The sequence below is a fragment of the Hevea brasiliensis genome, chromosome 2, assembly GCF_030052815.1.
Source record: "Hevea brasiliensis isolate MT/VB/25A 57/8 chromosome 2, ASM3005281v1, whole genome shotgun sequence".
Lineage (NCBI taxonomy): Eukaryota > Viridiplantae > Streptophyta > Magnoliopsida > Malpighiales > Euphorbiaceae > Hevea > Hevea brasiliensis.
Window position 1 is genome coordinate 4,471,548 of NC_079494.1, and position 24,634 is coordinate 4,496,181.

The 24,634-nt window shown below is 33.1% G+C and overlaps 3 protein-coding genes across 7 annotated transcripts in view; 1 reads left to right on the forward strand and 2 right to left on the reverse strand.

The window, feature by feature from the left end:
* Positions 1–19,451, forward strand: part of LOC110649113 (uncharacterized) — a 94,247-nt gene extending 74,796 nt beyond the window's left edge. Inside the window, exons 2-3 of one of the 2 annotated variants that reach the window (XM_058132985.1) lie at positions 17,863–17,900; positions 18,549–19,451. In XM_058132985.1, the coding sequence (XP_057988968.1) occupies positions 18,576–19,265 (690 nt within the window). In that variant the 5' untranslated portion in view covers positions 17,863–17,900; positions 18,549–18,575 and the 3' untranslated portion in view covers positions 19,266–19,451. Of the gene's footprint in view, positions 1–17,862; positions 17,901–17,943; positions 18,450–18,548 lie in introns of those variants that run through there. The other variant, XM_021803531.2, reaches the window with a different exon arrangement.
* Positions 1,887–5,931, reverse strand: LOC110649114 (probable 1-acyl-sn-glycerol-3-phosphate acyltransferase 4). 4 transcript variants are annotated; one of them, XM_021803537.2, is made up of 5 exons: positions 5,699–5,931; positions 3,987–4,602; positions 3,336–3,466; positions 2,800–3,068; positions 1,887–2,235 (listed from the first exon to the last, which is right to left on the reverse strand). In XM_021803537.2, the coding sequence occupies exons 2-5, from the start codon at positions 4,553–4,555 to the stop codon at positions 2,227–2,229; spliced, it is 978 nt and encodes a 325-aa protein (XP_021659229.2). In that variant the 5' UTR covers positions 4,556–4,602; positions 5,699–5,931; the 3' UTR covers positions 1,887–2,226. The 4 variants fall into 4 exon arrangements, with proteins under 4 accessions (XP_021659229.2, XP_021659227.2, XP_021659225.2 ...); XM_021803535.2 differs by lacking the exon at positions 1,887–2,235 and adding an exon at positions 2,300–2,519 and having other exon boundaries at positions 5,699–5,930; XM_021803533.2 differs by lacking the exon at positions 1,887–2,235 and having other exon boundaries at positions 2,300–3,068.
* Positions 14,251–16,022, reverse strand: LOC110649109 (elongation of fatty acids protein 3-like). The gene has a single exon (XM_021803526.2). The coding sequence runs from the start codon at positions 15,831–15,833 to the stop codon at positions 14,916–14,918; it is 918 nt and encodes a 305-aa protein (XP_021659218.2). The 5' UTR covers positions 15,834–16,022; the 3' UTR covers positions 14,251–14,915.
* Positions 19,452–24,634: the final 5,183 nt, after the last annotated feature.

The window sequence follows — 24,634 nt, forward strand, 5'->3', positions numbered from 1 at the left end:
AAATTCAAATACAATAATGGGAAAAAAAATTCTATTGATTAAGATAGAGGGTAGATTAACGGCTCTATTTTTGGTGCCATTATGGGTTTAAATTAGAGATCAGATTTGTGTTCATATGATATAATACTGCCTAATTACGTTAGAAAGCAATCAAATGAACTAATAATTTCACGTCATTTATGTTCCAACTCATCCAAGAAAGAACTTTACCCCAACCAATAATAATCGTTTTAAGCGAGGGAATCCAATGAAGAAAAATAAATTTGTTGGTGTCACCCAAAGGAAAGAAAACCTTTTTCTTTTTCCCCTTGTTTGACTAAAATCAATAAAAAGAAAAGCCCTAACGGGTCTCCTCCAGCTGTGTGGAAGGAGGGGAGCGGGGGATTTTGATTTTTGTTTAATTTTAATCAATTATTTTTACAGAAACCAAAATCATCATGTGGGTGTAGTCAATGTGTGCAAAAAATTCTTCAATAAAATATATATGTATGTATAATAATTTTATTTAAAAATTAATTATTTTTTAATGAAAATAATAAAAAAGTTCAGATGAACATCAGTGATTTTATTTTAAAAAAAATTGGGTGAGTGAGAATTTGAATTTTACAAATTTAATTATTAAATAAGTCAGGTTAGATAGTGATGAATAAATTTGGTCTTTGATATTTCAATGTATATGGTAATAAAAATTACAAGAGAAACTTGGGGAAGTGGCGGGCTCCATGGAGGAAATACTGAGAAAACACAAGCTTGTCATTGCCGATCGCTAGACTCAGATGGCTTTCTCTCCACCCAACCCAACAATCAATTCACCTGTCCGGCTGTCCCGCTCATGTCTGATTTTATTAGCGCCAACTGCGGCCACCAAACAACCATACTTCTAGTTGTTCGGCTCACCATCCACCAAAAAGATTCATTTTCACTATGTTACTACTATTCATTATTATATTAATGCTTGTATTTTTATTATCGACTATAATAAAATTAATATATAATTATTATACGTATAACAATTACATTGTTGTATATAATCACTAAACATAATTTTTAACTTGTAAAATATTTATTTATCTATCTATCAAAATTTCAAAGCTCCCTCCCAAACTTACGTAGGGCTTGACTTGGAGCTACGTCTATAAGCTTCAAATTCACAAGACAAGAATCAATTAATTAGCTAGCTTGAGCCGAAATAGGCAAAACGCAGCTTATTTACAATTATAGTATAATGGAATTAGTTAGGGAAACGGAGAGTGGACGCCACATTCATGGCATTGTAGCGCATCACCTAACAGGATAAAAATCCAAAGGCATCACCAAGAAAACCTAATACACGCTTCTCTATTATATAGTTGCAGGTTGCAACGACATGTTTGGAACTTCCAAACTCGATGACGACAATTGAACCATTGTTTTGTCACTCAGGTGATTTTGATGACAGCCAACTACTTCCCTTTCTGTTTTTGTTTTTTCCCTTCATTGACAAGATCAATCTATATATTTTATTTTTAAATATCTTTTATCCGTATATGACAAAACCCTATCAACGACAACTGTTTTTTTCTTCCATGTTGCTAGGTCCACCGATGCCTGGAATGTTTTCGTGCCTGTTCCGAATGGCTAAGGTGAGGGATTTTCAAGATGAGGCAAAGAGATAAAAGAGTCGGAGAAAAGGTTGGCATTCTAGAAGACGAGCATGCAACGCACCCCATCCACACATCATGATCCAACAAAGGCATCTTAATTCAGTTTTCAACTGAAGTGAATCCTGTTCATGGGTTGAAGTGAGATTCCACATCGGTTGTGAATAGTGTGTGTAAGTAATTTATATAGATTATTTGATAAAATTATAATGTTTCTCACCTAAGTGCCTGTGTGCATTTTTAAAAAAAATAAAAAAAACAACTCCATAAAGATTTTTGTTATATTAGTGAATCTGTGAATTGTGATGAAAAAAAGCCCATCTAGCCTGGACCAATAAGCTTTGAACAATTGGACCAGTGTGAATTATTGAGGTTCTATGAGAAATGGGAAAAGAAAATTGTCAAAGAGTTAATGGATTGGAATATGTTGCTCCGTGTCTTCCTATTCTTTATACTGACCTTGGATGACACAACAGGGCTAATCATAGCCAGTGTGGACTTAGACTAGCACCTTGTATATGTTAGTCTACATTGTCCAGCCCAAAATATTCAATGGACTTGTTATCAGAGTTCAAAAGACGGGGCTTTACCGACCCTGAGGGAAGATGATCAGATGCATTAAACTTACAAATGGAGGATGCACTGTCAGGGCATGCAAATGAACCAAAACCAACCGTAGTTACTCATATAATTACAAATTACAAGCAAGCCTCCAAAGGGATTCATAATTGCCCTTTTAATTGGAACAGTACTATATCCTTTCATGGTATAAGTGATCAAGATTCTTTGTTTTACATCAATCATTTTGGTGATAAACTTCAATGCTATAAAAGGCCAAGGGAATAAGTTTTACCGTCAAATAGATTATTCGCCCTTTACCTGATAATATTGGGAAAAAATATTGAAATATAAGTTCCTATCAATTTGCAATAAGGTTCACATGAGATCTAACTTGTGTATTTGATCTTATACGACAAGCTATTCATTACTATGTTTTCTTGCAACGAAACACTGGTGTAAAAGAGCCTATAAGTGGCATTGGCTGAATTTTAAAGTAAGTAGCTAAGGTAAGAAATGCACAAGCTGAACTTACATATATTTTGAACCAAATGGATGAAAAAAGGGTGAGATAAGTAAATATGGCAGTCAAGGAAATTACCGTCATAAGATTTACCAAGCATTTCAATGTAGAAAGTTCTTCTCCTGTTCCTTCGTTAGGGAAATGGCCATGAATTTTGAAATCTGATAGTAATCGATCCTTGAGCTGGAAGGTATTCATTAACCAGGCAGCAGCCTCACTATCAGATGCTGGGATATCCTTGACTGGGATACGTCGAATGTGAATGTGGACTTCTGCAGGATCCACACCAAATACATTGTCCAAAAAGGTAGGGCATTGATGCTTGTATGCAATACTTATATCATAAACTGCAGTTGTAAGAGACATGGTAAGTGTATAATATAATATCTGGAAATATGTGGGATACAACTGCAGAACAAGATTTTCTTCTTTCATGTGAAATCATGATATATAATTTTGACAAATCATGCAAATATAATCACAATTAATTAGGGAAAAATTGTGTTGACTTTAACCATCTATTCTTGGCTTTCTGCGAATTCTACAGCCCAATGCTAATGCAACTACTATTCCCTCGCATCAGATATATAACAGTAAAATTAGTTGAAAAAAACCTGCATCCAAGGAACTCCGAAGCACTTCCAAGCAAAGACAAAAACCCTTTGTTTTCGGAAGCAGCACATTCGTCAGCACAGGAAGTCCAACTTCAGCTGCAAATTTTTTACTCCTTAGACATTTCAGTTCTCTGCATAAACAATGCAAGCAAAGTAAGCCTCTTAAAAGGTCTGTTACAAATCTTATATAAAAGCACCATTTCATATGTCTAAAATATATCCTAGAATGCTCAAAACCCATTGACTCTATGTTAAATTTCTTCAATTGTACGAGTCTAGGTTTGTCCAGGTTTTTGGTGGGCTCAGAAAAATTTATGTACAATTGACGTAGAACCAAGAACACTAAAAAAGGATCAGAAAAATTCTCAAAATTAATAACAATCATCATAAATTCTAGTAAAATACCGAGATAAATAGTTATTTATGGCATAATAACTAGTTCTATTAATATTAGGATTAGGAATTCCAAAGTAAGAAAATACTAATCCAATAAATACTATTTTCTAATTAAATTTTCTAAATAATAGAAACCTAAACTTTTTAATTTTAGGATCAAAATAATTTCTAAATCTAGTCTTCTTTGGCTGCATCAACAATGATATGAGAAAGCAAGCACATGGAACATTGAGGAAAAGGGAAAATAGGTTTTACGTAAAATCAGTCCCTTCAGGAAAAAGAGCAAGCCACAAGCGATCTCGAGGATCCTTGAAAGTCGAAAGCATTTGATGCATGACAGGTTCATCAACTTCCCACTTCCTATCAACAGAAATGAACTCCAAAATGTGAAAACCCCAACCAAAGACAGGAAGTTTCATCAAGCTGCTCTTGAGGATATACTTAATTGAGCCCAGGCACCCTTTACGCAATGCAAGATCCCACAAGTACATCCAATCAACCTCAGTTCTGTGATTGGAAATAATCAAAACACGTTCTTTTGGTGGAACAGAATTCCCAGAAAATACAACTTTAGTCCCATTTATCTTTTCAAATAGAAAAGGCCACAAAGTTAGCCAAATAGAAAATATGAACGAGGCTACTTTTCTGGGATAGTGCACATTGGCAAGCCGTGTCATTAAGGCCAGCGGTCCAAAATACACTAGAAACATAAAAGAAGTGGAAAGAAACACCAGCAGACATATCAGACCCCTTGTGAACCTAAAAGGAGTTAAGGGGCGGTGTCTTTGCCTATCAGCAGTTTTGAAGGGCTGGAAAACTTCCATCTCTGTCCAGGATCTGAAATAAATATCTCCCTTCCTCTTAAGACAAGCTGCAATTGATTGTGCATCAAAGTTACTTGAGATGTGCTGAACGTTTTATAGAAAGATGCAAATCCACAGAAACAAAAATGATAGGATACTAAAAGCAGATCAAACCATAAGCTAGCTACTCATTATCAAACAACCAACTAGAGTATAACTCAAGTTATTAGCCTGTTGGATGAAAAGTTAATTACTTGGTGCTGAGCAAAGGCATTGATAACAAGAAAATTCTTGCAAGTCAAGCAAGAAAATGAATAGAAGCAAGTGAATTCTTGCTCTCTCATCAGGAAATGAATCAGCAATCTGGTGGCCCAAAAATTGGGTAGAGTGCCCCTTTCAGTTGCAAATAGAAGGAGAAACCATGCACTGTAATTTTCAATAATACACGCTGCATTTATGAGCAGTAAAAAAAAAAAAAATTCAAAGTGCTTGAGCTCTGGATTTACTTACATTGTCCACCATTGGATTTGATTTAAAAAATTAAAACTGTTCAACCATGACCATCAACTGATCCAACGGTTGACAAAAATGGAGATCATAAGAGCTCGAGCATTATGAAAAAACCAGTGAATCCAATGAAAAAATCAAAAATCATACATCGTTGATCGTGCTATCGTGGGTCCCAACCCATAATAATCATGAACTTGTTCTACCAAATAAAAATTCCTACCAATGAGCCTTAAGATTCTGATTAAGAAAAACAATTATTGCAACTTTTTAATAGAAAAGTTAGCTAAATTAGAAATAATCTCTTGCTGACATTCTACCAAAATCTAGAAATAACAATTTCATTGAAATAAAAATTTTAAAAAAAATGGAATGATACAAATGAAAATCTAATGATTGCTAGAAATTTAGTTACCATTGGTGAAATTAAAGCAGACAGCAAAGGAACAAAAAAAGCAAGACATTAAATTAACAAAAAAAAGGAAAGAAAAAAGCAAAACTACAACAAGAACTATCAGAGAATCAAAAACTTCAAGGTATCCAAATCTAAAATAAGCAAAAGAATCGTTGTGTTCACATAAAAAAGTAGAAAAGAGAATCTAATCTCAAAGGAACCATAGATGAGCGAATAGAAACAGAGACTGCAGAGTTACGTACCTCGTCTCCGGGGAGGAAGTCAACAGATACGAACTTAGTAAGAAGAGGCGGTTTTGGATTTAAGATGATGGAGTGTTTTGTGGTTTGAATAGCACAAGAAGATGAAGTCTCCATATATAAAAATACTATATATGGTCAATCAAACAGGGAATTTCGAATCTAGATTCGGAAGGAGAGGAAATCGCACGCAGATAATTACAAGAGTTCCATCCAGCTCAATAACTCTTGATCACTTGGGCCTGATTGGCTGGGAAAGTTAAAATAAATTAAAAAAATTAAAAAATAATTTGTCAAAAATGGGATACAATGGAGCTTCGCTTTTACAAAGGGCAGCGAATTAAGTTTTTACGTGTATTTAATTTGATTAAATTTTAATAAGGTGTATTTAAATATTATATAATTAATTTAAAATATATTTAAATTTAAAAAATAATACATATTGTGAATTTAAATTAAATTTAAATTTTATATATTAAATATTTATTATTTGAATTTGTGTATATAAATATTTAATTAAATAAAAAATATATATTTTTATAATAATATTTATAAATTTTTATCTATTTATTTTATATAAAATAAAATTTAATTATTTTATAAAATTAATAAATTTTTAAAATATTAATTAACATATATAAAATTAAACGAATTTAAATTTTTTTAAATAATAATAATTAAATTTAAAAATTAAAAATAAATTTTAATTAAATTTAAAATAAATTTAAATAATATAATTTCCATAAATATTCTACACGTCACGATCTCTATTCGCTTTTGATTCCACTGGCACGACACGGAGAAAATGGCCAGCTGGGGAACTATTGAGGTTGTTTGTTTCTGTTTGGATTTTGTGCAACTTGTAATTGTCCAATCACAATTGCGATTCGGATGCAGAGTCTGGCTTCTACGGGGAAGGCAATGATCCCAAGAGACCAATCCCATGTCCTTACCATGAACCTCTTTTTTTTTTTTTTTTTTTAAAGAGTCTTTTTAGTTCGACGGGCTTTATAGGTTAGTTAATAATCAACTTATTCAAGTCTGACGAGACGAGATCTGGTTTGGAAGTAGTCAAGTAGGGTGGGCCGAAGAGGCGAGGATTCCCGGAATTTAATTCACACCTATGATGGGGTGTATTCACACCTGAATAAAATAATTTTTTTTAATTATTTTTTTAATTTTTAAAATAATATTTTTATTAAAAAAATAATTTTAAACTTTTAAAGACAATGCCAAACAGTCACCGTCATGTCCCCTTCTTCTAACCTGGAGTAAATTCGAAAACTTCAACTGATGCTCTCGTCTTTCTCTCTCTTGTTTGAGTTTTCTTTTGCAGTAATAGTTCGCTCTCCTTATCGGCTGGCGATCGTCTTCTACCCCTTCTAGGTAGGTGCAGTCTTCCTCACCTTTTACTCTGACAGTAGGAGCCTAGGGTTTTATTTTTTTTTTATTTTTTTTATTAGAGATTTTGCTTCATGTAATTGAGCCTTGACTTTTATGTAATGAATCTCTCTACCTTTCGGCAAAAAAACTTACTTTTAAAAAAAATAACTTTACTTTAAATCAAATTTAATTAAAATTAAATTATTGACAATAATTTTTAAAATAATATTTAATATTTTAATAAGAGTCAAAATAATATTTTTTTATTTATATTATTCGACAATATAATATTTATACTAATATTTAGAAGTTAAGGGAGTGATTCATGAAATATTATTCCTCCTATCTTTAAAAGTTGAGGAAATATTTTGATTAAAATCAAAAAATGATATAACTATTTTTTTAATTTAATGGCTATTTTAAACGAGTATTTATATTTTAAATCATTATATAAATAGTTAATATCTAATAGCTAACAACTAACATTATAGAACAAACCCTTAAAATAAATGAGGAAATCTGATTTATGCATTGTGTCTATAATCTTGCCTACTTTAATATAGCAAAGCCAAAAAAATATATATATATATATATTGAGAGATTAATCATTTTATTTTAATGAAATTAATTACTTAGTCTCTTTATTTTAAAAAATATATTATTTAGACATTCTATTTATAGTCTGATAAACTATTTAATATCTCCATTAATTTTTTCATTTATTAAGGAATTTTAGTCTATTCAAGCTATTATTTGATCTATCTATTTTAATGAAACTAATTAATTAGTTTTTTGTCATGATCCAAATTATGAGCCGGACTGGCATTAGGACTTGGGTCAGCATAAGACCCTCGAAGTCTATAGTATGCCAAACTGATTTTAGCCCAACCATAAAGCTCATATCTAGAGCATATTTTCAAGAAAACAGTCGGACAGAATCCGACCATAAACTGGATTACTAAACGAAAAGTTTTAGCTCACTCAACCTGTGATCACAAAATATATAAATTTGAGAAGCTGTGCTCACCCACACAATCTTCAACATAACAATTATGTTAAATGGGAGCTCCGCTCTCTCGTCCAATGTATATTGTTATCCCATTCAATCACACATGCATAAATATAGGTTTACAATTTTAATAATCTTTACAGTCCTACGCTAAATATAATATTCCTAGCATATGTGGAGTCTAGATTTTTAATCAATACCATGAAATATTGATATTTGCTGCTAGTAGACCTGAGAGGAAGTAAGCAGGTTAATAAAAAAGAAAGAGAACCTCCTGTAACTTGGAAAAAAATAGGATGAACATGAGTGAGTGTTCGGCTCATAAAGTAAGATATTGATTTTATATATAAATTCTATAACTATCTAGAGCTAATGCATCCTTAAGGATGAAATGCAACATATATCAACACATTCAATCAAGTTCAAATAATATTCACACAAAGAATAATTTAGAGCACTCACACACTTGTGTGTCACATCAATCAAAAAAAAAAAAAAAAAAAAAATATATATATATATATATATATATATATATATATATATATATATATATATATATATATATACGGGAGCTAATCCTCTACACAACTCTCTTAATTTCAACATCTGCCAGCGAGATTTACTTGAGCGAATTTTCTTTTAATAATCCTAATGCAAGGGTCAACGAGACCAACTCAAAACTGTACTCACCCTGACTTATCACAAAAAGGGCTAGGCTCCAAGCGAGACTGACTCAAGCCAATTTGTCTATCTACCCATATCCAGTACCATACCTCACGTAAGTCGACATATACACATAGTTCCAAATTATCATAGGTGACACCCACATCAATTTTATCAAATAATAATGTAACAAAAAGCGTGTCTATAATAGCCATATACATATAATTATAAGTAAATGCATGAGCATGCCTTATATGTATAATAATTGTAACACCCCAAAAATTTTAAATTTATGAGCATTTTTGGTATTTTAATTTTATTTAAATTTTAGGAATTTTTTTGAGATTTTTCGGATTTTAAAAATCAGGTTCGATTTTCCGAAAATATCAACTTTGATGATTTCTAAAAATTAATTTAAAGACCACGTGGCAAAACTAAAAATATATTTGGAGTCTACGTATTTTTCTGAGTTTTCTAGAATTTTTTCAGAATTTTTGGACCTCGTTTTCGGTCCCGAGGCAGAGTAAAAATTTAAAATTTTGTATCTTGAATCGGACCGGCCGAATCGAACCGGACCGGATCGGACCGGTCGAATCGGACCGGCCTTTTCCTTCTTCTTCTTCTTTCCTTCCCCGCCGACCTCCTCCCCTTCTCTCTCTTTTTCTCTCCTCCGCCCTCGCCGGCCACCACCTCCCGCCACCCCACCGACGGCGCCGCACCCACCTCCCTCACCACCGGCCGCCTCCCCAAACGGCCGGAAACCGCTCGCAAATTCCCTCCCTCGCGCGCGCGGCGTTTCGGCTTCCCCGGCCAAAATCCGGCCGATCCGGCCACCAATTGGACCGAGTCTTGTGTCTAAAATCATCTACTCGGCGAGAGCTTTCCATAGACACCAAGAACGCCGAAATCCATCGAGCGGTTTGTCCAATTTTTGCTCGGGAAGTTTTTAGCCCATTTCGACTTTTGGGCTAGATTTCTCAAAAACCGTGAATCCCACGAGAAAACCGAGGGTACCAGCACGCTCCACTCGTCGAGAGCTTCGCGGCGACATAAATTTCAAAATTTTTCGACACCGTTTTTCGGTGGGTCCCACGGAACTTCGCAGTGTCTTTTCGAGCATTAAATGAGCTTAGAAAATTCTGAAAAATTTATGTACTAACCCCCGTGTTATGGGCTTCGTGTAGGTATCCTCGATTCGCGGAAATTCGACAGTTGACCGGGTCTGCGAAATTCCGGCCAGACAGACCCGTTACCGGAAAAGTCTCCGAATTGCACCGAGGTTTTGGCTAGCCCCCCATTGTCAGATGTCCCGAGCGCGTTCCCGAAGTCGGAATTGGCAAAGGTAAACCCGAACCTTACTTTTCGTAATTTTCTAGTGCTTAAATAGGATTAAAAATCCATAAAATATTCGTGGTAGCTTAGAAAATTTTGATTCTTTTTGCAATAGCTTAGTAATATTGCTAAGGACCGCGGGGCAAAGTTTTAGAATTTTTAGAGCTTATTTGGGCAGTTTTTGCAAAAATGGTCAATTATAAGGATTAAATTGAAATATTACATACTGTGATGGATGATTGATTTGATGGGCCCAGGAGGGGCTGTGTGATATGATTGAGTTGTGGATATATGGATTGTAAATATAAAAGTGTGTTTTGAGCCATTTTGCAGGTTGGGTAGGTCCTAGGTATAGGGGAGACTCTACCGGATTTTCGGTACGACTTAGGACGTATTGGTCTTTTTCTTTGTTTGTATTGAGTCAAATTTATTAAATGATTGTAATAAAATTGTCAAGTGAGCCGGGACAGCCTTCTTCCTCCGCCCAGCCGCCTCAGTGACCATCGTCAAGTCTGTGAGTAAAATATTAATTTTAATTGTAATTTCACTATTATTATATGTTCAAGCATGCCCATGCATCACTTATATGCATATATCTATGTAGATAAACTTTAGGCACGATTTATGTTGCATTCATAACTGTTAGCGTGCCATGGATGTTGTTGTGGTAATTTGGAGTAGTGTGCGTGCGTTGGCGTGCGTGTGATGTGGTGTGGACTATGGATAGGACGGGTAGACACGGCTTGAGATCTTCGCTGGAACCCGGTCCTTCGGGGTAGACACGGCTTGAGTTCTTCGCTGGCACCAGGTTGGATTTAAGAGAGCTGTATAGGGGATCAGCTCCCATATATTATGATTGATGTTACAGGGTGCGTGAGTGCTCCAAATTTACCTTTTTGATGTTATGATGTGAAAATGTTGTTGATGTTGCATTTCACTTTACAGGGTGCATTAGTTTTAGATAGTTATAGAGATTATGATTAAAATTGATATTTTACTCTCTGAGTCGAACGCTCACTCATGTTCAATATTTTTCCAGGCCACAGGAGGATATTTTTTAGGTTAACCTGCTTCATTTCCTCGCAGGTTGTTTATCAATGTTTGTGTAATTTTATTAACTCCTAGAATTTCCGCATGTGTTAGAAATGTTTATTTGATTTGGGTCTGTAAACTAAATTATTATTGTGGACCTGTAAAATTATTATATGCATGTTTGATGGACTGGATGAGGGAGCTGAGCTCCCATTTATCATTATGATGATATGAGTATGTGGATGGTGAGCTGAGCTCCCCAATGAATTGTTTATTGTGTTTACAGGTCGGGTGAGTCAAAAACTCCCCGTTGGTAGGTCCATTTTATGACCGGACTCTGTCCGGTTGGTTTCTTGAAATTGGGCCCAAATGGGCCTTAGAGTTTGGTAAATGAATAGTTAAGGCTTACTATGGGCCTCGGGAGCTTTAGGCTGGCCCAGGTCCTAGTGACGGTCCGGCCCATAGGTTGGGTCGTGACAATAATATTAAAATTATAAATAAAATCAATATCTACTTACAAATCCACCAGATATCACTGTAGCGGCTTAGGAAGAAGAATGCCAGTTCTGATTATCTAAATAATTATATTAATGAATTTATCAGTATTAATACAAAATAATTATCTAAAAATTTAGGGTGTTACATCTTTGTATATTGAAAAATACTACTTTTATTTCTTCTATTTTAATGAAACTAATTAGTTGATCCCTATATTTTGAAAAATATAAATTTTGTTATATGGAGACTAAATTTAAATTTATATTTTTTAAAAAGTATTCAAATATTTTTATTTAATTTCTTAGGCATCATTTTTTTGTATTTTCTCTATTGGGGATATTTGAGCAAGTTTTTCTTGATATAGATTTCCAAGTAATCAAGTCGATAATCCAAGAAAATTGATTCTCTTTATAGAAAATATAGAAATGATGCTTAGGAATTTAAATGAAAATCACGATGAAAAAATTAAAAAAAATGTAAATTTATATTTATTTTTCACACAATAAAATTTTTATTTTGTATAGAGGAATACACTTTTAAACTATGTGAATCAATTAATTAATTTTATTAAAATATAAAACTAAATAATAGCATCTTTCAAAATATATGAATAAATAAATTAATTTTATTAAAATATAAGAATTAAATAATAATTAACTAGTATCAATAATAAAAAATTTAATAAAATAATTAAATAATTTAATGAAAATAAAATATAAAAAATAGATAATATATTTTTTAAAATATAAAAATTAAATAATTAATTTTATTAAAATATATAAATAAAATAATAATTTTTTGATAATAATACATCAATAAAATTATATCGGACAAAACCCGGTACCCTCCCCATACCCGAGAGTACCCGAATCAGACTTAAATTGGACCAGTCACATTTTGAGGTGGGCGCAATCATTTGACTTACAATTAGGGCCCTTAATTACCGGTTTGATCAAAATTCAAAACCAACAATCTGATGCAGTTCAATTTACTTAAAAAAAAAATAAAAAAAAAGAATTATTGAATTTATGCAAGCTCAACAATTAAATTAGATTTACATTTTACACAGATATTTTCAGCATTTAATCATATTGAGTCAGTTCACTAAAAAGTAAAATACTTTTAACTAACATCACCTTCATATACAAGAATCGAATATTTAATTTTATTTAAAAAATAAAATTATTAAATCACTTATATTAAATATTCATTATTATAATCTTACCTGCCTTAAATATAGAAATAAGGGAAAAAAATTATATTGAGAGTTGATACTAAAGATTAGATAGACAGTCATCGAAATTCATAACAAGTTTACATTTATACCCATAATTATAATAGGGTCTGCATAACCATGACATGATATACTTGCTAATGTAACAAACGCATATTTTATAAAGCAATATACATACAAGGAATAATTATTTTCTGTGTATGGCATTTCGAATCATCTTGAGTCATTTTATTGAATCTATCTTATTTGTTACATCTAATAATTAGGATATTCACGAAAATTTGTGATACTTAAATTTAAATTTAATTAATATTTTTATTATTCGAATCCATTTTAAATATATTTAAAATTTATTGTCATTACTTAAATCTATTTTAAATTTGTTTTTTATTATTCAAAAAATATTTGAACCCATCTAATTTTATATATTTTACATAATAATTTACACAAAAAATATTTTTAATTAATAATTTGTATTTTAAAAATCTACTAATTCTATAAAATATTTAAATTTTATTTATTTAAAATATAATATATAAAAATATATAAATATTAGTATAATATATATATATATATATTTATTTTATATTTAATTAATTATTTATATAATAAATTCGAGTAAATATACTCGATATATAAAACTCAAATTCGAGTTTATTCTAAATTCTATTATATACTATCCAAACCTATCATATTGTAACCTGTTTCGTTGTCATCTCTATTTAGAGTACTTAACCTCAATTTTTCTTAAGGTTTTAAGTAAAATAAAAAATTTAATATAATTAAATTACTTGCTCTTAGAATTTTTTTTTTAATTGAGACAATATTTACACCCACATTTTTTTTTATCATTCTTTAGTAATAAAAGTATAAAATAATTTTGATTCAAATATACAAATTTTATTTTTTTTATTTTTTTTTTGAAATTTGATCAAATTGGCTCGCTAGTTTACTGATTTAAAATTAGAATCGGCATTCGCCCAAATCGAAACTCATATCAAAACAATCAAAATCAAAATTATTAGGAACTAGCATTAAGAAAATATTTATCTTAATTTATAAGTCAGTTCAAAGAAAAAGCTTACATGTTTATTTAGAACATTTGTTGAGTTAGTAAAATAAAAAAAAAAAAAAATTGAAGGTGACTATTTTTCATTTTGATACTTATAAAATACTTTAACAAAATATTTTATCATATTATCTTTATTTAATTTTTAAAATTTATAATGTCTAATATATTTTTTAATTATTTTAATAATAAATATATTTATAAATTATTTTTTATTAAATATATTAATTAATTATTAATCACTTATAAATATTTTAATTAAAACTCATAACTATTTAAAATTTTAAATATTTATAATTTCAAATTAATTTATAAGCTTTTTTTAAAAAAAAAAAAAATTAAACTCAAACACTTTCTAAACAATCTGATACCGATTTTCCCTTTTTCAAAATAAAAATTAGCTCGCAGTCGGACTGGGCCGCCGGCCAGGTGTATCCGCATGTAACCGAAAGATTGAGACTTAGGATGTATACATAGAAGCTTCCTTTCTTGGAATTTTCTTGCTTTTCTCGGTCAGGACACGGACAGAAATGATAAAAATTGAAACAACAAACCGGCAATAGTTTCTGGCTTTCTGCCATGCATCTGACTATACAGCAATTGAAAATGCTTCATTCCCATTACACATATATATATATAAACAATTAACTTATATGTGCTGTACAAGGCATTGAAAATTACAAGAAATACAGGTGGGAACGTGAGATCACCACCTAAGAAAAAGGAAAAGAAAAATTAATAATAAAGAAAAACAAATGATAAATAAATGGGAATGAAATGGAGAATGGCAGCAGCCACCAGAGATGGGCGGCTTGCCTTTTCATGGCGTACGTTGACCCAGCAAAATTTGTTGTGTTGTTCAAAAACAAAATCTAAAATCTTTGCAAACGCCCAGTTTTTGTATATGATAGTAATACAATTTTAGTTCTTTGCGAAATTACATTTCAAGACTCAAGAAACAGTTTCTGTACACATGAAAAACCTAGTTCAGGCGAACTCATCAACTCTCCTTTTCACTCTTTGTCTGCAAAGCAGAGTGTAGATGCCGCGAAGAACTCTCAAATTCTCTCACTGCATGGGCCTTCTTCTTAATCAAATTTACCTTTATGTAAAACCTCAAAAACAACAGCAGAATCACGCCATTCAGTACAGAGTTTAAGCCCCAAGCTACCATCCCATTGCACCCACCTTTCAAGAAATGCAAGAAAAGCACCCCAAAATGGCAGAGCAGATTGCATCCCAAAAGCACAACCTGACAGTTCGCTACGAAAAGGAAATGTGCCCTTGGCAACCCTATTGCAGTCCAGAATCGGTACCCATAAACCAGAGAGTATAATAATGTTGTTAGAAGTATAGCCAACACTTGGAAAGACTGAGAAAATTCGAGCCAGAGAAAGGACATGAACAAGAGGATGGATTGGTTGAAGAGAGTAAAGAAGGAGAGTTTACGGTACTGGAGGATTGTGAAGAATGTACGGAATAGGTGAAGGAACCGGGATAGGTAGAAAACGTAGGACCAGAAGAAGACTCGACCGGTGGGGCGCGTCCCAAGTGGGAAACATAGAAGCCACTGGAAGGCAGTGGTGGTCTTGGTGCGGGGCCAGAACCATCGCGTGTCACGGATCTCGGCGGCGGTTGAGAAAAGTAAGCCGACAAAAATGAAGGCCGAGACTAGCGCCACGGTGAGGCTGTGGGTGGCTGGGATGGGGCCTAGTGGAATCCCGCGATTACGTCTGAGTAGGACGGAGAGGAGGAGGTGGAGTGTGATGGAGGAGGCTATGTAGATGGCTATAGCGGAGAAGATGAAGAACCAGGTAGAACCCCATGTCTGAGTAATGCTCCACCGGAAGTTTACTATTGATGGGTGGTCCGTTAAGCAATGTTTGAAGCTCTGTAACATGGACAGTGCCATGTTCATAACTGGGGTTTAAACAATCTATAGCAGAATTGCGACTCTGTTAGTAGCTCCTAGCAAATTCTTATTCCTTGCAGATTCAGGAAAAAGTAAGAGCTTACAGCCAGCCAAGAAAAGAAAAAGAAAATTTTTCCGGCGATGAGAATGAAAGGTTAGGAGGTCAGCAGATTGCATATATAAGGATTGAAAAGTTCTCAATTTTTATGGGACTCGTAAAAGCGGACTTTTCAACCATTATTAACATAAGCTTGTACCTCACCTCAAGACTTGACTTGGGTTGCATTTGAATTATTATTTAATATAAAGGTTAATATAAAATTAAGATTTTTTAACGAAAATTTACATAGTAATTTTCACTATTAACATAACTTGCAGACGCCGCGTAATGTTATTCACCTACCATTGCTCCATCTGCATGCAAATGCAAAGAAGAGTGCTTTTGTATTCTTGAAGTTAATTAACATATATATATATATATATATATATATATATATATATATAAATATAATAGGCAATTTTTCTCTTAGTATTGTCATTTGATTAATTTTTTAATTACATTGTCGTGTGCTAAATTTTTTATTTGTATTGTCACATGTCACTTATTATATAAAAATTATCATACTTTATAATTATAATAATTATTATATTTTATGCTACATAATTAATATTTTCTTTTTTTATTTAATTATAATTTTATTTTCTTAGGTATCTTTTTATTATTGTTACTTTTACCTTAATTTTCATAATCAAATGATTAATTACTACATAATTAATAGTAAGGTAAATGTAATTATTTATAAATTTATAGGAAAATGAGCTTCCAATATTGATTTATCTGCTGATCATTATAATGATTATGTTAATTAATTAATTTTTTTTAAATAAATTACAAAAAGTGACAAAAATTTAATTTTATTAAAAAATTAAATTGAATATTCAAAAAGTAAAAGTAAGTATTTTAAATGAAAAATTATTCATACTATAAATTTTAATGATCAAATTACATAAAAATATTAAAAATAATTTTAATAAAAAGCAAAATATTAAAATTTAAATAAATATAAAAATAAAATTTTATTAAATTTATACATATCACAAACATTTACCTAAGTAATTATATATAGTTGAGGTGTTGATCAATGACTCCATCAATTTTGGATTTTACTGAGTGAAATTGGCGTCTGTCGAAATGGTTCTTTTGTCATTTGAAAAACATCCTGAGAAAATTAAAGCGTGCCTTGAATTTTACATGAGAAAATGGTTGTGTCCTTATCATAGTCAGCTTGAGTTTAATATGGAATTTATTTTTCTAAAATAAATGATTTTAAATATTATTAAAAAATATTTAATTAATAATATTTCTAATTACAATTTAAATAATAATATTAATTAAATAGACCATTACAGACAGATCAGTCAAATATTGATTGAGGTTCTAGAAAGTCCACTGCTTTGGTCGCATTCGAATGCCATTTTAGTTTGGAGTATATAATTACTAATAATTAAAAAATTATAATTTAATAAAATATTATTATTAAAAAATATTTTAAGTATATAATTTAATATATGAAAAAATTAAATTTAAATTATTTTTAATTGTATTTAAAATTTGTCAAATCCAAAAGTTGTTGATACGGTTGACATGATGATAATCATGCCAATGGCACGGTATGGTATGATTAGATGAAGAAATCGTTATTCTAGAATGGCTCTTATTCTTTATTTGCCAAACAAGTCACGCCACATCAGTGCCCAATTGCGTTGTAGAAAGATGGCTCGCAATGTCGTTGTTTTTCAACCGTTCAATCATTTTAAATGGAAAGCAACTAGACATATCTGACGGTCAATACTGAAGGAGGTTTAAGAGGCTATTAGGTATGTGACAGCTGGGACAATCTAGGACACGGTACGCGCTAAACATGGGAAGGTGACTCGGAGTGGAAATTTCTGACGAAAATAAAATTATTCTTCGTCTTCAAGCTAATTTCTGAGTAATTTTCAGAGCTTCTCGCATTCTCTAATTGACTTTTGGATCGATCGATCTTTTCTCTGTATAATTATCTTAACCAGGTCAGTAATTCCTTTTTCAATCTCTTATAATCATCATTCTTATTATGATAAATCTTCTTTTTTTGAAATTTTGGATTTAATTTTGCTTGTGGATAAGTATCTTACATAATTACCTTTAATCAAGACGTTGAATGTTGTCCCACGCAATTGCGATTTTACAGAGAGAGAGAGAGAGAGAGAGAGAGAGAGAGAGAGATCTGAGGATTTGGTGTTTTGAATTTGTTGGGTTTATGGAGTTTTGATTCTAATTTGGAGGCTTGAAATTTTTGTTGGGAAATACTATTTTTAACTCTAATGATACCTCTCGTTTATTAGAAATGACAAGGCTATAGAATTCAAATTGCGTGAATCCGCATTAGAAAACTCCTTTTGCCCTTTTCTATTTGGCATGTTTTACCAATGGAAATGGACCATGAGAATTACTTTTCCATTTGTGTCTGCGGCTTTAAGGATACTCTTTTATGGACAGTTTGGGCTTATTACTCATATTTAAGGTCTCCAAGTTTAAATGTAGAGTGCTGTACTGTTGATTGTGTGCAGGACGATTTGGTAATAGTATTGTAGTTTTTAATTCTTTAGTCTTCAAATTTGATGCCAGATTATTATTGTCATTTCTAGTGTTGATTGAGTTGTATATATGATTTATAGGCTTTTGATTGGGGTAATAATCGGGAGATGGCAACTGGGTTTGGGGAATCAACAAGCAGGCAAACCCAAAACCCCCAATTTTCTAGCAACAACGGTAATGGTGATGCTGGTAATTTTGAATGCAATATTTGCTTTGACTTAGCTCAGGATCCTATCGTAACTTTGTGTGGCCATCTTTTCTGTTGGCCTTGTCTTTATAAATGGCTCCACTTTCATTCACAATCCAAGGAATGCCCAGTTTGTAAGGCTCTGGTGGAGGAGGAGAAGTTGGTTCCCCTGTATGGTAGAGGTAAAACGTCGACTGATCCCAGATCAAAGTCCATTCCTGGTGTTAATATTCCTAACCGCCCGGCTGGGCAGAGGCCTGAAACAGCCCCTCCACCAGGACCAAATGACTTTGCCCAACATGGATTTGGATTTATGGGAGGGTTGGGAGGATTTGCACCAATGGCAACAGCTAGATTTGGGAATTTTACATTGTCTGCAGCTTTTGGTGGTCTCATCCCTTCACTTTTTAACCTTCAATTGCATGGGTTTCCTGATGCTGCCATGTATGGTGCAGCTGCTGGCTTTCCTTATGGGTTCTCTAATTCATTTCATGGCGGCCATGCACATGGATATCCTCAGCACCAAGTGCAAGGACAGCAAGATTATTATCTGAAAAGGCTACTTTTGTTAATTGGTTTTTGTGTTCTTCTTGCTCTCATTTGGCAATAGACTAAATCTGTTTTCACAAATGGATATTTAGGGCTTATAATCTCATGTCATTGTAAATCTGTTAGTGCATTTTTCTTTTCTTGTTATTGAGGAAATTGTCCATAGCTACACTGTCAGAACTCTTGTAGGTTCTCCTTGTTTTTCATCAGCTATTTGGAATGTGATTTGCATTTTTTTTTCTTGTCATATTGCAAGTTCTTTGACATCTATGCACACACATGGATTGAGTGGATCACTATAGCTAATACATGATAGCTGCAATTCAGTTAAAAGAGTGCAGTACTTTTCCTTTATCTACAGAGTACCAAAAGTATTGCTGCCCTCATGGTTTCAGTCCTCACCATGAGTTTGCTAGCATAATTACAAAATCATGTACTTTTTTCATTTGAGTCCAAATTGTCTGTTCCATAGTGTGATTATAGGGCTGGGAAGAATTGCCCAAGTTGCTGATCAATCAGGTAATTCTATGTGGCAAACGATATGCATGAACTGCAAAATCTTCTGTGTTTCAATTTTATTGTTTTTATCTTCTCCTCACTCCCTTCATTTAATTGATTTTATCTGGCTTTTATTAGTTATATTCTCTTTGTTGACGAGAGGCTATTTTTTAAGGTTGTTATTCCATTTTCAATGAATTGCTAAGAGGTGTAGTTATAGTTTATGAATTTAATGATAATCCAGCAGTGGCTCCCTGAGTATTGCTTTTATTGCTATGGTTAATTGGACATTGATTTCAAATTCCATTTGTGATATTTTCTTAAAAGAACTCTTATAATTTGTTTAAATGCTTATTCAATAGATGTGATTACATATCTAAATAGTTTAGTTGATGACTTGCTTATAGTTTGTAGTAATTGCTCCATAATTTGTAACACAAGATTCCAATCATGGAATGGAAGTGCTGATAGATTCTTGTTGGACAGTTGCCTATATTTACATGGTAAATGGATGCCTTATTATTATTTATTAGTATGGTGGACAGTTTCACTGTCATGTGATTACTGATGCTGGTTTATTGCCAGCAAACTTATGAAGAAGGATTAGCTATAAATTGTTGTAGCCCTGGTAATTAAGTTATTTCAGCCTCATCCAATTGGCTTGTGGCGTTTAGCAAGAATAGTAATCTTTGATTAGTAGATCTCTGTTGTTATCAAATATGCTGGTGATTAGCCAGATTCTTGGGGAGGTAAGGTTACTGGCTGTACTTGGGATGAGCTGTTCTACTCGGAATTTTTGAGATTGTGTTTGCCTCTTGGTGCTGTGGATTATGGTAGCTTTGGTCTATTCATTGCTATGAAATTTGTCGCTTTGATTTATCGGACATATTTTTTGGTTGGTGTCTTAAATGCCATGAGAGGAACTGGTGTACTTATGCTATCATATGTATTTGGGGTATGCTAACATGGAACAGATTCAGTTTATTTTATTATTAATTTTCCTGAATATCATGGATTTCATAGGGTTTTTTTAGCCTTGTTGGACCATGTTGAGTGGACTGGTTCAACCTAGATGGTAGAATTCGTGCTGAAGAGGATCTTGGCCATATAGATTCCTCAGTGGGCTCTTTCGAAAAGTTGGGGAAGATGAGTCTTTGATGACAGGAATTTTTTTTAAGTTTGAGGTTGTATTGCATTGACAACCATGGGCGAGTACTCGGCGCTTTGATAAAGTTTCATATGGTAATATTCTTAAAAAGGAGATGTTTTCATATGCTTAATATTGGAGATGGATATATTTAAGGAACTTTCTGTTATTTATGTAATGGGCAGTTGTAGAGAAAATGAATCGGATTTAATTCAATCTCAAAAGTTAGCTAAAAGATATGAGATTTGTTCAATTCTTATATTTAATACAAATAAAAGATAGCCACTTCCAGAGCCTGTAAACAAGGCTCTAATACCACTACTAGCTAGGAGCCTCTTAATTTAACCTTAATGCAATGACACTCATGCGATGCGAGGTCAGACAATGCCCTTCATGACAACAAACCTAAAGCGGTGCCATTTTGTACCTTTATATTAAAAGTTGATTGAGAGGATTGTAGTAATGAATCATTGGACTGACATGTTCTGATGCACAGGGTTCTCATAAAGAGGTAAGTGCAGAGCATATTTATGTCTTAGTAGAGAGTTGTATGAGCACAATATAATTTTAGATTTTCAGGAAGAAGAAAACTGTTTAAAAAGCCTAAGAGTTTTAAAGAAGAGTTGATTTTATTGATTTCACTTTGAGGATATCAAATACAATAGGCTCCTTATATAGAAGAGGAGTTAGGATAAAACACCTCTTTGTGATTCTCGAGGGAATCACTTTACAGTACTGATATTTGATAATGCTCTTAGTACATACAGGCTTTAATAAAGAAAATAAAGTGTTGTAGGTGTCCTAACACTTATATTTTAATAAAGTAAACAGTATCAGCTCTTTTCTATTGAGGAACAGCTTAGCGGGAGTTCTGGCTTGGACTCAGATTAAAGTTGAGATAATCTGAGTCATCAGAGTCAATATCTTTGCCATACTTTTGACCCATGACTGGTCTTCACGTGACTTGTCCTGGTTCACCTCTTCATAATTTTGCATGGGGTCATCTTCTACAAGGTCTTAAGAATCTTGGAATGTAATGTCACAATCAAGCACCTGTTCTGGTTGACCCTTTGGACTAATCGAGGTTGAATCTGTCATTCGAACTAGGGGTTGGTAATTACTGATCTCACAGAGATGAGAGGACAATTGTTTGCGAAGAACTGAATCCACTAGCTTAGACTTTATAGATGTGAAGCAAGTTTGCCATTCATAAGCTGAGTTTTGAGTCTAAAGCATGTCTTCAGGATTTCTGAAGAATGGTCGGTGAAGGATGAGCAGGGATCTGATTTCCTTTGCACATTCAGGAGACCTTTTGTTGAGATTGTTGTCAAGGATGGTTTTTTCCAGATCATGGTGCCAGTCAGTTATGGATTGAAACCATTCAAGGAAATGCCACCATACGTATCGCTGATTAGTCATGTCATGCAGGCAATTGAACAATGTGACTATAGGGACTTCTATACCGACTGCATAAAGAGTAACCATGCACCATGAAAACCATGTTTCTACATTTAGACAAAAAATTGTCAGTAAGGGAGTGTCTAGCTAGAAATGAGTGTAGTTGTCCTTGTTTTGGCGAAGGACGTTGGACAGGTTTTGGAAATAAAATAGGTGGTTCCTTGCATATGCAATGAGTTGTGACAAAGTCATGTATGGAGTGCAACTTGGTGGAAATGTATCCATTGCAAGAATGAGAAATTGGGGAGTTGCTGAGCTAGAGGGTTTGGATGAGTTAGCCATGAGTATTAAGGGAAAAGAGTGTGTTAAGGTGATGAGATTGCAGGTTCTGGGCCTTGTGAGAAGATCAGAGATCAAGTTGTGATCTCCTTTTATATCCTGAACTGTGTAGTCATATCTATCAAATAAGCTTTTGAGTCTCAAGAGATGTGGCTCCAGAAGAGTCTTGTTTTTTAAATCTAGCACTTTTAGAAAAGAGGAGTTGTCCATCACTATTAGAAAGTAGTGGCCAGTGAAATGGAATTCAAACTTTTTTTATTCCATTTTTAACGGCCAAGATTTCTTTATAAATGGTATGGTAGTGCCTTTTAGACTCTTTGAATTGTCCGCTTGCATATCCACAAATATGCTTTTTCCCATCAAGTTTCTCAAGGAGTATGGCACCCCAGTATTCATCACTGGCAAAAGGATGAATGCCCATAAGCAACCTTTTTTAAGGCCTTAATAGCTGTAGTTTGTTCTTTTCCCCAAGGCGGGACATTTTTTTTCAACATTTTTGACAACTGACTAGTGTATTTGGATGCATGGGGAATAAAGTTCCTAAGGTAATTGATAATACCAAGGAACTGTTGAATCTGTTTAACTGAGAGATTTTCATCAGGGAATTTGAGCAATTCCTGGGCTATATGTGGATCAGGCTGGTGCTTTCCATCTTGAAATTTCATGCCAAGAAACTCGATATTGGATTGAGTTAGATGACTTTTCTTTTTAGATAGCATAATACCATACTGTTGAACCAAAGCGTGGAATTAGGCTAAGAGCTGTTTATGGGCATGGACATCTTCTGAGAAGAGTAAAATGTCATCTATATATATTAGGGTCGAATGTAAAATGGGCTCAAAGATTTGAACCATAGCTTTTTAAAATAATATTGGTGCTACTTTCAGGCCAAATGGCATCACGGTCCATTAGTATTAGGCATTGGAAATACAAAATACCGTTTTGTACCTATCTACCGGATCTATGCCCAATTTTCAGAATTTTCCCTTTAGATTAAAATTTTGAAAATGTGTGGGTATGGTGGAAATGGGTAAACAGGGAATTGATTTTTGGAAGAAGAAATTTGTCATCTCTTAGGAAATGATTTAGAGGTTTGTAATCAATTACTAGTCTTTTTTTTCCCTGGACTTTTTCTGACCATTTTTTCACATATAAGGCTTGGCATGCCTATTCTGATCTGATGGGTTTGATGAGGCCTTGTTGAAGTAGCTGTTGGCATTTTTCTTGTTCAAGTTGGAGGTCTAATGGTGTCATGCCAGGATGTGTAGCTTTAGTAGGGTTAACTTCTTTATTAAGCTTGAAGGGAAGCTTAATAAAAAATTTAGGATTTTTCCATAAGAGCTTGTAATGGGAAAATTTTGCGTGAGAATTGGCACAAGATGGCGTAAGCAGATCTCTGAAACCCTGAAAATCTTCTAGAGCCTCTGAAAGAGTGAACAGCTTTGGAACTATAGTATAAGGTTTAAATAGCCTCTTAAACTTTAAACCATTGAGAAGAATCTTAAGTTTTTGAGCTTGTTGATAAATATCAAATCCTATCAATAAATCTTTGCTATGAAGGTTTGTCCCAATTACTTTAGTCCAGATTGTACAATCTGGAAAGAACTGAATGCCAATGGGCCGTTTTGTGATTAGGTCGGTTTTGAAAACTTTTTCATCGGCTGCTTTGAAATATTTTAAGTGAGGGATCTAGTCTTCTGCTGAAAGAATGAAAGGATTCATCATACTTCTGTGAATTCTTGTATCCATGAAGCCAATGACAGAAATTGGCCTTCCGTATTTAAAAGTTAGAACATGAAGTTCTACAAGTGGACTGGGAGTTGTAGACTGGATACAGAAACAGGGTTATAGTGTATTGATGTTGGTAAAATGAATGTTATCTTCCTCACTAGAACTGCATTCTTCATTGTTTGACTCTTCATTATCCACAAGTTCTTCTAATGCAAAGATAGTGTCATGGTCTGTTTCACTTTGTTCTGAAAATAAAGATTTGATGTCTTCATCCTCTAAATCTTGTCGAGTGCTTTGATGAATTTGCTGGATAATCT